Source organism: Macaca mulatta, chromosome 1 (assembly GCF_049350105.2).
Source record: "Macaca mulatta isolate MMU2019108-1 chromosome 1, T2T-MMU8v2.0, whole genome shotgun sequence".
NCBI classification, from domain to species: domain Eukaryota; kingdom Metazoa; phylum Chordata; class Mammalia; order Primates; family Cercopithecidae; genus Macaca; species Macaca mulatta.
In genome coordinates this window covers 119973929-119988161 of record NC_133406.1, presented here as the reverse complement: position 1 = coordinate 119988161, position 14233 = coordinate 119973929, and the positions used below count along the sequence as shown (strand labels likewise).

Genomic DNA, 14233 nt, shown 5'->3' with positions numbered 1-14233 from the left:
CCGAGGCGGGCGGACCACGAGGTCAGGAGATCGAGACTATCCTGCCTAAAACGGTGAAACCCCGTCTCTACTAAAAATACAAAAACTTAGCCAGGCGTAGTGGCGGGCGCCTGTAGTCCCAGCTAGTTGGGAGGCTGAGACAGGATAATGGCATGAACCTGGGAGGCGGAGCTTGCAGTGAGCCGAGATCGTGCCACTGCACTCCAGCCTGGGCAACAGAGCAAGACTCCATCAAAAAAACAAAAACAAAACAAAAACCTGAAAAAGTATTTATTTATTTATTTATTTATTTGAGATGGAGTCTCGCTCTGTCACCCAGGCTGGAATGCAGTGGCAAGATCGGCTCATTGCAATCTCTGCCTCCCAGGTTCATGCCATTCTCCTGCCTCAGCCTCCCGAGTAGCTGGGACTACAGGCGCCCGCCACCGCGCCCCGCTAATTGTTCGTAGTTTTAGTAGAGATGGGGTTTCAGCATGTTAACCAGGATGGTCTCAATCTCCTGACCTCGTGATCCACCTGCCTCAGCCTCCCAAAGTGTTGAGATTACAGGCATGAGCCACTGTGCCTAGCCCTTATTTTTTAATTTTTTTGAGGTGGAGTTTAGCTCTGTCACCCCGGCTGGAGTACATTTTTTATTTTTTCGAGGTGGAGTTTCACTCTGTCACCCCTGCTGGAGTAGAGCAGCACAGTCTTGGCCCACTGCAACCTCTGCCTCCCGGGTTCAAGCGATTATCCTGCCTTAGCCTCCCGAGTAGCTGGGATTACAGGCACCCACCACCCCGCGCGGCCAATTTTTGTATTTTTAGTAGAGACAGCATTTCGCCAGTTTGGCCAGGCTGGTCTCGAACTCCTGACCTTAAGTGATCCACCCGCCTCAGCCTCCCAAAGTGCTGGGATTACAGGCGTGAACCACTGTGCCCGAGCTGCCGGTTATTTGTATCAGACATTGTGCTGGGTACTTTACAAAAATTCATTTATTCCTACTACAAACTTTGAGGTAATTTTTGCAACCCCTATTTTATAAATGAGGAAATTAGGTTGTAAAAGGTTAAGTAATTTACACAAAAATGTCCCCCAGTTAGGAAGTGGCAGAAAGGTATGTGAACCTAGGTTTACTTATCCTGAAATTCCTGCCCCAGCATGACAACGCTGAGAGGCAGTATCTTAAGAAGCATGCACCTGGCTAGTTCTGCCACACCATCATTACCTCTGTCCTTAGGGAGTTTGCAATTTAAACGGGTAAATAAGGCAGGTGTAGAAATATGAAGCATTTACACAGGATGACAGTGTTGCAGTATGAAAAGAAATTTGAAAGCTCATAATGTCACATCATGAGAAATTACTTTTAATTTGGAGAGATAAAGGCAGGCTTCACAGGGGACATGGCATTTAACCTTGAAGCTGAAGGGCACACAATGATGTGGCACTGAGAAGCATAGGGCATGTTTGGGAAATCCAGTTAGGCTAGCAGATAATGATGGAGATAAAGCTGGATAGGTAGATTGAGGTCAAATTTTGTATAGACTCTATTATCAGGCCAGTTGTGTAAAATTTAATTGCTGTGCAGTTAAAAATCATTAAAAGGTTTTTTCTTTCTTTCCTTTTTCTTCTTTAGCTGGACCTGCATCACATATTAAATGCTTTTTGAACAGAGGGAATGAAATAACCAGAGCTATGCTTTAGGAAAAAATGAAGCAGTAGAGGGACTCAGGTTGGGGAAACCAGATATGAGACGATTCATGTACTCCAGTCCTAGGGAGAAGGAAGAAATACCTAATAGAGTGGTAACCCGGGAGGGTGGGGGAGAGGGCTGAAGACGAGGGGCAAGATTGGAGAGAGATTTGGAAATATCCAGTGATAAGTAATCTCTGTTAGAGGAACTTGAAGGCAATACATTTGCCAAACACTTTCTAAGTGTATATTTAATTTAATAAGTATTATCATTTCGTTATAAACGATTAAAACTTCCTAGGGCCTTTTGAAACATTTTCATAGCCACTTCATCGAAATATAATTCACATACCATTACAAGTCACCCATCTGAAGTGTAGAATTCCGTACACACCGGTGTTTTAGTATATTGAGTTGTGCAGCAATTATTGTAATGAATTTTAGGACAGTTATCACTCTAAAAGGAAACCCTGACCCATCAGCCATCAGCACCGAATTTCCCTATTCCCCCAGCTGCAATCAACCACTAATCTATGCTTTGTGGATTTGCTTATTCTGGACATTTCATATAAATGAAATGATACAATATGTGGTTCTTTGTGACTTGTGACTGCCTTTCTTTCATTTACCATAATATTTTCAAGGTTCATCCATGTAGTGACATGTAGCATTCCTTTATATGGCTAAATAATACTTCATTGTATATATACCACATTTTGTTTATCCAATCATCTGTTAATGGATGAAATTTTAAAAATTGTTCTAGAACTTTGCTGTATTAAATATTTATGCTTGAAGGAAGTGAGCTACCAAATGGTACTTGTACATTTGGGTTGTATAGCAGTTTCACTCTTACTACCATATTTCCTTATCTATACTGTCTCTACCCCTCTATATCTCACTTACACATTAAATCTTACTTGGGAACTTGAACCATATCTGAACTCCCTCACCAAACATCACCGTTAGCATTTTAAATTCATACCTTCGTGTTTTGCTCTCCTCCTCTCAACTGGATTGCAGACATACCAAGTATAAGGAATACACATCAGACATCTCCGTTATTCCTTACAGGACCTCTGAATCCCTTTCAACACTAAGAGAGTTGCTAAGTATGGAGAATCAATCCTTTGAGAGTCCGAATGGATTTGTTAACACTCCCTGGCGATGACTACATTGCATTCGATTGAAACTTCTCATTCCACTACTTGCAGAAATGTCTTGTGGAATATTAGTATTACATAGGAGGCAGTGTGCAAACTATTGACCAAGTTAGAATAATAGACAATAATCAGCATTTGATGATGAAATAATTAATTTTGGATTAATATTTTTAAAAATTGATTAGGAAAAGCCATTTCTCTTTGTTTTTGTAAAAAGTAGTTTTTAAGGATTCACTCTGCCATGGCTTCTATTGGGGCAAGATTTTGAAAATAATACTTTTTAAAAAGATAGCCATATTGTGGATTGTATGAGCAATGGAACAAGTGGAAAGGAAGTGGAAGCCTTGGAAAGGAGTTAGCTAATTGGTTACTGCTGGTTGCTTTTAACCTAATCCTATTTTGCACTTTGCAGTAAACACCAGTGTGGAAATCATTTCAGTAGAATCCTGTATTTAACATGGATTGGTGTTAAGACTCTGGTCAAGTGATGTTTCCAGAAACAAAACAAGCTGTGGACACAGAGAAAGTCTGACTAAACACAGTTAATCCATAAACTTGTTAGCCCTGTGCTCTAGTTCTAGGTACTAACATTATACTAAAAGTTTAATTTCAGCTTCATCATTGAAACTTTTCTTGAGTTAGATGGGCGAATACTCCTTTGCAGGCATGAAGAAAAAGAAGTGCTTTCTCTTCCCATCTACCCTTTCTTGAGTACATAAATTTCCTTAGATATCTTGACAAAGAGCCAAGAAGACTTGGTGATAAAATAAGCAAATGCAGTTAATTTGGAATCTACTTATGCTATACTTAGAATTTAGCAATTTACACATGAATATTTACTAATGGAGCATGAATAAATATGATAGCTATATGATGATTTTTCTAGAGAAAGAAGGTGCAAGAAGGTTAGACTTTGATGTAAGATACTGTAAACTGGTTTGTCTTTGCATTTTCATGGGGTAAGATTTTGTAGTACTTGTGAAATTAAATCACTTTGATCCACTGAAATAATTGATTATAATATTCAGGGTTTAATCTTGTGGAGATGAAGCCATTTTAGCAGTTCTGTGTGAGACTCATAAACTTTATTATCTATTTGAATAGACTTTTTCATTTTTCTTTTCTACTTACTGCCTTTACCTTGGAGGTAAATTATTGCTTTTACCTTGAAACCCCTTCTGGATTTCAGCTATCCTAGTCAGAGTGGGTAAATTGTTATTGTTTTTATAGTTAATAATAGTTATCATTTTCTGAATGCTGACTGCATGCCAGGCACTGTGCAATGTGATTTTTGTGCATTATTTCATTTAGTCTCCCTAACATCCTTTGTAGATTAATATCATTGTTATCTCCTTGATAGACGAGGTGAATGAGGCACTTAGAGAGGGCAGGTGACTTGTCAAGCCCTCTTCTCGCCTTCACCTATGCTCTTGACCATTATACTTACTGCCTCCATATATTATTTCAAGACTAACTTCAGACAGCACATTCTCTAATTTTATACTTTACCACATTCTACAAAATCAGACAAAACTGGGCAGTGTTTCCTAAGCTGGTCTCTCTGGTAAAAGGCTAAAGCAATAGTGGAGGGTTGGTTTCAGTTATGGCTTTTACCTTGGAGGTAATCCTTCTGGATTTCAATTTTCTTGTCTTTAAGAGAACTAGAACACAGAAATACCAAGGTCTTCAAATCTGTGAATCTTTGGCAAAATTGGTCAAAGCATTGACTTCATTTTCTTCAGTGGGATTTAGAACAGATAGAATCTACTAATTTATGTCCTCCATTTTTCTTCCTTTAGATCTAAGTATTTTTCCTGGTAAGGCTGAGGTTTCTGACTGGCACTGGTTAGCCTGGACATGAAGGGACAGTGAATCCAAGTTGCTGAACAGCTGTGTGCAAGGCATTGTTCTATGCTTATCATGCACATTGTCTCATTTAATCCTCACAGAATCCCTCGTGAATACTTATCTTCATTAAAAAAGAAGGCAACTTGGCCGGGCGCGGTGGCTCAAGCCTGTAATCCCAGCACTTTGGGAGGCCGAGGCGGGCGGATCACGAGGTCAGGAGATCGAGACCATCCTGGCTAACACGGTGAAACCCTGTCTCTACTAAAAATACAAAAAGAAATTAGCCGGGCGTGGTGGCGGGCGCCTGTAGTCCCAGCTAGTCGGGAGGCTGAGGCAGGAGAATGGCGTGAACCCGGGAGGCGGAGCTTGCAGTGAGCCGAGATCACGCTACTGCACTCCAGCCTGGGCGACAGAGCGAGACTCCGTCTCAAAAAAAAAAAAAAAAAAAAAAAAAAGAAGAAAAAAGAATAAAAAAGAAGGCAACCACACTATACTTATGAGAAAACTGAGGCTCATAGTGATTAGTTAACCTGCCCAAGGTCACCTAGCAGGAAAGTGATAGAGCCAGGATTTGAACTTAATTCTTTCCGGCCTTAGGTTGGTTTCATAGTGCCTCTCACATTCCCTGTTGTTTGTTTACTTTTATTTGAATATTCAAAGATTCCTCGTGCAAAAATAGTATTAATAGTAAAGGACTTTTCAGGGAACTCTCTGTTGATCAGTTTACACCTGATAGAGATTCCCTATGTCCCATCATGAGACTGAGAACTAGGCAGAGGGCATCGATATAGCTCCAGTCATTGGAGAACTCAGGTATTTTTAGACATGAGATTTTTTAAAAATCTGCTCAAGCAGTTTTGGCTTATCTGAGGTGGTTTAGCATATCCAGACTTTTCTGATTTATATAAATTAGCCAGGCAGAGGAATATCATTGATAATAACATTTCATAATTATAGATTCCATTTTCTTTCATATGAGATTTAAATAGCTTTTTGCCCATTCTTTGTCATTTTCCAGGTGGAGAAGCCTTAGCAGAATTTTACCCAAGGTCACAGAAGTGAATCAATTGGTGGCAGAAATAATAATAAACTTAAGAGTCCTCTGTCTCAGTACCATATCCTGAACACTGAATCCACTTGAAATATTATGGTCTCATGGAAAGCAAACTGCTGTTCCCAAATGATAATGCTGTTGTTCTTGATGATGATGGTGATAATATTATTATAATTAAAATTTTAATTATACCTGCGTTAGAAACACTGTCCTAAGTCCTTTACATGTATTAATTTATTTATGCCTCACAATCCTCTAAGGTAGGTTTATGAATGAGGAAGATACAATTATCTGCATATTACAGATGAGGAAATTGCTCCCTCTCTGCATTTGCCACATAATTGAATGCATATTCCTTCACCTCTATGAAGGGCCTCTAGCTTAGGGACCATTTCTTATGAAGACATTTGAATTCCTTTAAGTATTGACCACAAAGCTGGGGACATAGCAACAGTTTATCAAATCTTCTGTTTTACCGATTGATCAATTGGTACAGATGAATTATTCTCGCAGTGCCACGCCATGAAACTGATATAGAGATCTTGGACTTGTTCCTCATACAAAATTGAAATATGCTTGTTTCCGTTTGTTAATCTTTTGGTATTTGCATTGCAGAATAAAATACAGGGTACTCAATTCAATTTAAATTTCAGATAAACAACAAACAATGTTTTAGCATTTAAGTTACGTCTCAAATATTGCAAAGGATATACTTCTAATGAAACAAATTATTTGTTGTTTACCTGAAATTTAAATTGAACTAGGTATCTTATATTTTTATTTGCTAAATCTGGTAATGCTATCTAGTGTTCATAAAATAATAACTTTAAAGGATATCCTGAAAAGACAGAGCTGTCATTTTCTTCTTACATGCTATAATGTAAGCCTTGAAGAAATTAGGATATTTTCATCTCACTGGATCTGAACCAATGTTCTAACCTTAGTCAAAAGGTACCTACTTATGAGGGAAACAAATATTCTTTGCAGTATGTCACTAGAAACATACTAGTAATATAATCTAAAATGCCTCGAGTCCAACTGCCTTCCAACTCTAAAATTCTTTAATTCTAAGTAACTCTCAAATATCTAAACCAGGTTTCTACTTTTCCCAATTAGTATTTGTGTTTCAACCACCCTGCATGGAAACATGGGTTATGAAATGTCTTTACAAGTATGGTAGGCAATATGCTGCTATTGTGTGTTGCCTTGGACTTCTAGAAGTCTAGGTGTTGGTGGTTATTATATGGTGGTAGTAAAGTAAAATCCTCCCTACTGTTTTAGTACCCACAATACTACTTTTCATACTTTAGCTACTGCACCTTCAGTCTCTCTGTCAACCTCTGATCTAAAGACTTCTTTACTTTTTTAATTAATAACATTCTTCTTGCCTAATACTGTATTATGGACTTCATCAGGGACGGGACTAATTCATCTTTGTATGCTGAGATTTAAACTGAAATAAAGTAATCCCTCAACTAACATTTTGCAGAGTCCTCCTTAGGTTCCCCCACAAACCTGCCCCTATTTTAGTTAATAGAATGCATTCCCACCGACATGCTAGAAATTTCAGCATTGTCTTTGGTCCTCCCTCCAGTCTAATCTGAATCTCAAAAGTCATCAAGGCCTGTGGCTTCTGTCTCTAAAACGTCTTTTGAGTCTTTTTTCCTGTACCTCTTGTCCTTAGACAGTCCCCCTCCCTATTCTGGTCAGTTGCCCCTGACCCATCCATCTTCTTCATAATTCCTTCTTCAACATGGGCCTGATCATGGCAATACTTTGCTTAAAGCTCCCTGATGAGTCTTTGATCTCTACTGATTATTATCCAGTTTTTGGGGGTTTTTTTTGCTTTTTTTTTTTTTTTTTTTGAGACAGAGTCCGGCTCTGTCACCCAGGCTGGAGTGCAGCAGCATGATCTTGGCTGACTGCAACCTCCACCTCCTGGGTTCAAGCGATTCTCCTGTTTCAGCCTCCCGAGTAGCTAGGATTACAGGCGTGCATCACCACGCCCAACTAATTTTTGTATTTTTAGTAGAGACGGGGTTTCACCATGTTGGTCAGGCTGGTCTTGAAAGCCTGACCTCAAGTGATCCGCCCACCTTGGCCTCCCAAAGTGCTGGGATTATAGGCGTGAGCCACCGTGCCCAGCCTATCCAGTTGTCTTAGCAGGATTTTCACAAACTAGTTGTAAACTATTTTCTATACTCTTTACCCACACTAAGCCACTTAACCTGCACCAGACACACTTGGGATGTTTTTGTTTCCTTATTTCTGTTTCCCCAAATCTTACTTGTTGCTTCCTCACCTCAATAAAAATTAATTGTTCCCTGTGTAACTTTACCATCAGAGTTCCCTCTCAAAAAGCAAACCTAATTTGTAAAATTCCAATTTTATGATAAAAGCATTGTTTTTAAAAATGTTTACAACCAAATATCTTTAACTAATGAAATCCCCAGGCATTTAAAAGTATTATTCTATTACTATAATTCTCTTAAAAGTATTATTCTAGCAATTTGGTTTTCAGGAACAATCTGTATTAGTTAGGAAAAATTTATTTTAATACATACTCTGTCCTGCAATGGTTTAGAGAACGAACAGGCTTGAGCAGTGTTCATGATCCAGGGGTAATGATGAATAGGTTGGGAAAATCGATAAGTAGCTCGGGAAAATCGATAAGTAGCTCGGGGAAATCCTGAAGCTGTACAGTTTATTCTTCCTTGACTAGATTGCTGATCCAACTAAATAGCTAACTACGTCAAGGGTCACGAAGAGGGCAGAGATGAGGTGAGAGGCTGTAGACCAAGGCAAGACTCAAATAGGAATCTGGATCCAGGATAGAGGGTCTGTGGCAGTTAATAACAATTAATGCCTGTGTGCTTTTCAGAACATTGAGCTGAAGGTTGAAGTGGAGAGCTTGAAACGAGAACTCCAGGACAAGAAACAGCATCTGGATAAAACATGGTGAGTTGTAATTTTAAGCTCTGGTCCTTTCCAGAGTCTGCCTTGCTAATCTGAGAGCAACAGATTTGGAACCAAATTCCTTAACCTATCTATGGCATTTGAATCCTGTGTCTGATTCAGGAACTGAAACAATAGATTTTCATATGCTGTGTTTCCCTTGGACTCTCTGTCTATTACTAGGTCAGATGGACCTTGCCATAAGTTGGTAAATCCATCAGACCTAAGATTGCAAACTTCCTTTTAGTCAGCAATCAATTAAACAGAAACAATGAATGTTTCCACTTTTAGTAGAGGCAAATGCAAATAAGCTTTATAAAAAAGTATCAGTCAGCCTATAATAACATCAAGGGCTGAGATAACGTTTGGGGAAAATGAGCACTCTCACACACTATCAGTGAGTGTAAATTGTGACAACATTTTTAGTATGTGGTGCTACCTGTTATAGTAAAAAAGGAGGATTTCCTTTGATCAAACAATCCCTAGAAGGAATCTGTTTCTTATAAATAAAAGCATTAGTGTGAAAGGATAAATGTATAAGGATGTTTATTGCATCATTAGTTGTAATGGCAAAAAACTAGAAACAATTACCAACTGATTGAATAAATTTTGATTGAATAAATTTTGGTATTACTACACGGTGGACTATTAGGCAATTATTAAAGAATGAGTTAGCTCTATATTATTGTCCTAGTGGGAATTCCTTGATTAAGTATATATATTGAGGAAGAGTGAGATCACAGTCCGTGATAGGGAGAAGACTTAATTTTTTTTAATATACATTTGCATTGCTCAAATGATTACTTTTATAATTTATAGTTTTTTAAAAACTTAGTGTTAAATGACAAGTATTAGAATTATTAAAAATATTTTCAGACTTCAATTAAGCTTCAGAATACAAAAATTAACATACAAAAATCAGTAGCATTTCTACACACCAATAACATTCAAGCTGAGAGTCAAATCAAGAATGCAATCCCATTTACAATATCCACTAAAAAAAAAAAATACCTTGGAATACATCTAACCAAGGAGGTGAAAGATCTCTACAAGGAGAACTACAAAACACTGCTAAAAGAAATCATAGATGATACAAACAAATGGAAAAACATTCCATGCTCATGGATCGGAAGAATCAATATCATTAAAATGGCCACACTGCCCAAAGCAATCTACAGATTCAACACTATTCCTATCAAACTACCAGTGTCATTCATCAAATGACCAAGATCAAAGCCAGAGGCATCACACTATCCAACTTCAAACTATACTACAAGGCTACAGTTGCCAAAACAGCATGTTGCTGGGGAAAAAAAAAAAAAAAAAAGGAAAGAAAGACACATAGACCAATGGAAACAAATAGAGAACCCAAAAATAAAGCCACACACCTACAGCAATCTGATCTTCGACAAAATCAACAAAAATAAGCAGTGGGAAAAGGCCTCCCTCTTCAATGGTGCTGGGATAACTGGCTAGCCATATGCAAAAGAATGAAACTGGGCCCCTACCTTTCAGCACATATAAAAATTAACTCAAGATGGATTAAAGATGTAAATGTAAGACCTCAAACTATAAGAATCCTAAAAGAAAACCCAAGAAACACCATTCTGGACGTCGGCCTCAGGAATTTATGACTAAGTCCTCAAAAGCAATTGCAACAAAAACGAAAAGAGACAAGTGGGATTTATTTAAAGAGTTTTGCACAGCAAAATAAACTATCAACAGAGTAAACAGACAACCTCTAGAATCTAAAAAAATTTGCAAACTAGCATCTGACAAGGGTCTAATATCCAGAATCCATAAGAAATTTAACAATTGAACAATGAAAAACAAATAACCCCATTTAAAAAATGAGCAAAAGGCATGATCAAACACTTTTCAAAAGAAGACATACAAATGCCCACCAAATATATGAAAAATTGCTTCACATCACTAATCACCAGAGAAATATAAATCAAAACCACAATGAGATACCATCGCACACCAGTCAGAATGGCTACTATTAAAACGTCTAAAAACAACAGATGCTGGCGAGGCTGCATAGAAATGAGAATGCTTACACGCTGTTGGTAGAAATATAAATTAGTTCAGTCACTGTGGAAAGCAGTCTGGAGATTTATCAAAGAACCTAAAACAGAACTACCATTTGACCCAGCAATCCCATTGCACCCAAATATTAATTGGATATATCCATTAATTTGGATATATCCCATTAGGGCATACATCCAAAACAAAACAAATCTATCAAAAAGACACATACACTTACATGTTCATTGCAGCACTATTCACAATAGCAAAGACATGGAATCAACCTAGGTGCCCATCAACAGTAGACTGGATTTTAAAAAAGTGTTACATCACATTTACATATATGCCATGGAATACTATACAACCACAAAAAAGAATGAAATCATGTCCTTTGCAGCAACACAGATGCCACTGAAGGCCATTATCCTAAGAAAATTAATGCAGAAACAGAAAATCAAATGCGGTAGCATGTTCTCACTTATGAGCAGGAGCTAAACAACAAGTACTCATGGACATAAAGATAGCAACAGTAGAAACTGGGGACTACTAGAGTGGGGAGGTGGGGAGTGGAGGAAGGGTTGAAAAACTAATTATTGGGTACTGTGCTCAGTACCTGGGTGATGGGATCATTTGTACCCCAAACCTCAGTATCATGTAATATACTCAGGTAACAAACCTACACAAGTAGACCCTGAAGCTGAAATAAAAGTTGAAAAATAAGAGAAAATAATATGTAAATGCAAAAAAAAAAAAAAACCAATGTTTTCAGATTATGTCCTGGGATCAGTACACAATCAATCTGATCTGGCATTCTTTCTGCGTCTACAGTATTTCTTGATATTTAGGATGACAATCCAGCAAGTTCAGAATATTTAAAACCAAATTAAATTACACACAATGTGCTGGTATTACTATTTAAAGGCATTAAATAGGCTAATAAATGTTAGAACAACTTACAATGACAATTAATAAATTTTGAAATTTGTGTAATGCTTTGATTTAAAAAACTTTTAAAAATGTCATTTGAATCAGGTGACATTATTCTATTTTTAAGAAATGAGAAAACTAAGGTATATTCTTCTCAAATCAGTGGCAGAACCCTCATCTTCTGTCATAAAGTTTAGGATCTTCTTTTTTTTTTTTTTTTTTTTTTTTTTTTTGAGACGGAGTCTCGCTCTGCTGCCCAGGCTGGAGTGCAGTGGCGTGATCTCAGCTCACTGCAAGCTCCGCCTCCCGGGTTCACGCCATTCTCCTGCCTCAGCCTCCCGAGTAGCTGGGACTACAGGCGCCCACCACCACGCCTGGCTAATTTTTTTTGTATTTTTAGTAGAGACGGGGTTTCACTGTGTTAGCCAGGATGGTCTTGATCTCCTGACCTTGTGATCCACCCGCCTCGGCCTTCCAAAGTGCTGGGATTACAGGCATGAGCCACCGCGCCCGGCCAAAGTTTAGGATCTTCTGACTTCAAACAGCCGTAGCATCTTAAATAAGGCGTTCCTGGCTAATGGAGTTACTCAGAAAATGTGTAACTTCCATTCTCTACCGATTATAGTTGGTAGTTATCTATTGCACTAGCAAGAAATATGGAGTCAAATATAGATTCAAAATAAAAGTTGATGATTCCTGGGGTCTGCGTGTTTGGGGGTCTTGGGTTATATACGCTTGACTTTTGTCTCTTTTGTGGTCAAGATCTTCATACCCCCCAAAAGCTATATAATGACAGAGGAGCTCAAGATAAATATAGCCCCTGGGATGGTGCTCAGTAGTGTCCACTATGCAGCAAGGAATCCTGTAATCTTTAGGGAAGCATCATTTGCTCTTCATGGACACAACCCCCTGAGACAAATACTAAAGTACCACTGGTCTTAGTGCCCCATAAGCCTATACCAGTTCAATATTGTTCTTTGTCCTGAGAACAAGAAGATGGCCCATGGTTCTCAACAAATGGCTTAAAGCAGGAGTAAAACCAATAGGAATCAAAATCATTCAGCATCTGATATTGCTCCCAAATTTCTAATCCTCAGACATCTGAGGGCAGCTGTTGTTCACTATAAATAAGTTGATGATACCTTACCCACTTCATGCTAGCGCCTGGGCATTCAATCCTAGGGATATCAGAGAGGCAAAGCTCAGCCCAAATCTTGAGCTTTCATGGATTAAATGTCTCTGCATGGGACCATGGGAAAGCTGGATAGAACTCTGGATAGGTAGCCCAGATGTAGGACAGCCTACTATGGATTACTGGTTTTAAAGGAAGAGAGCATTTCTGTGGCTGTCCAAATGGATATCCTGTCCCAGCAACCTAAATGGAAAGAACACTTGAATTTCAAATAGCAAGAAAGGCAAGGAACTAGCAAAGCATTCTAGGAGGCAGTGTCAGTGGAAGAGTCCCAGGACAGATGACAGTGAATGTGAGCCATTTGATGACTACTTGCCTTCCAAACGAAAGTTCCTCTGGAAGATATAAAGATAATGAAGGCACTAGGAAGTCAAGTATATACTACTTGACAAACAACACAAAGTTAGAGTTTCTAAAAGTTTGGAACTTTTTCAACCTGAAGAAGTTGAAGAGCTCAGTTCCACAGATAACTGTAGAGGGAAAAAATGCTCAATTTTTCTTCTTATTGGTGTCACTCTGAATTACTGGAACAACCTTAATGGTTCCACTTGCTAAACTGTATGTCTGGCTCTGACTGGCTAATGCTCTGTGGTTTTAGGGCTGATGTGGAGAATCTCAACAGTCAGAATGAAGCTGAGCTCCGACGCCAGTTTGAGGAGCGACAGCAGGAGACGGAGCATGTTTATGAGCTCTTGGAGAATAAGATCCAGCTCCTGCAGGAGGTGAGGAGCTCCCAAAGTCCATAGCTAGTGGTTCTCTTTTATTCATACTCCTTTTCCTACTACCCTGCCTTCTGGCATTCACCTTTTCCATCTCTACTTTCCCTCTCAAATTCATCAGTGTTCCTGGGTCTTAGGGCTCCTAACCTGGGTAGAAATTTTGCGGCCTCTCACTTTTCGTTCTTTTTCCAGGAATCCAGGCTAGCAAAGAATGAAGCTGCGCGGATGGCAGCTCTGGTGGAAGCAGAGAAGGAGTGTAACCTGGAGCTCTCAGAGAAACTGAAGGGAGTCACCAAAAACTGGGAAGATGTACCAGGAGACCAAGTCAAGCCCGACCAATACGCTGAGGCCCTGGCCCAGAGGGACAAGTAAGTGCCTTTGGTGCTCTTTTTGTCGCTTGTCTTTTGCCCATTCTCAAGGCATACAGCAGCTGCACTGTTCCCTTTCAAGGATTGACAGTAGGAGCTTCACTATTTCTAAGACTTTATGGGTCCACAACCAAAGTCGTTCTTTTCAGGGTTGAATTTTCAATGGTATCCATTATGAAAACTCACTTAATGGATTCAGTGGGCAAATAGTGGCAAACAAGAGACACGGATTCACTTATTCAGCAAACATTTACTGGGCACGTCACATGCCAGATACTGGGCTAAGCACTTCAGTTACAGAAACAAAA

At 38.9% G+C, this 14233-nt stretch overlaps 1 protein-coding gene across 25 annotated transcripts in view; it reads left to right on the top strand.

The window, feature by feature from the left end:
- Window positions 1–14233, top strand: part of LOC106996441 (myomegalin) — a 219802-nt gene that overhangs the window by 103367 nt on the left and 102202 nt on the right. For all 25 annotated transcript variants that reach the window (XR_013398911.1, XR_013398909.1, XR_013398910.1 and 22 more), the window contains 3 exons: window positions 8618–8694; window positions 13437–13560; window positions 13750–13925. Coding sequence is in view for 22 of the 25 variants with exons in the window: in XM_028847190.2 (XP_028703023.2) it covers window positions 8618–8694; window positions 13437–13560; window positions 13750–13925 (377 nt within the window). In the remaining 3 variants the exon portion in view is untranslated. The remainder of the gene's footprint in view (window positions 1–8617; window positions 8695–13436; window positions 13561–13749; window positions 13926–14233) is intronic.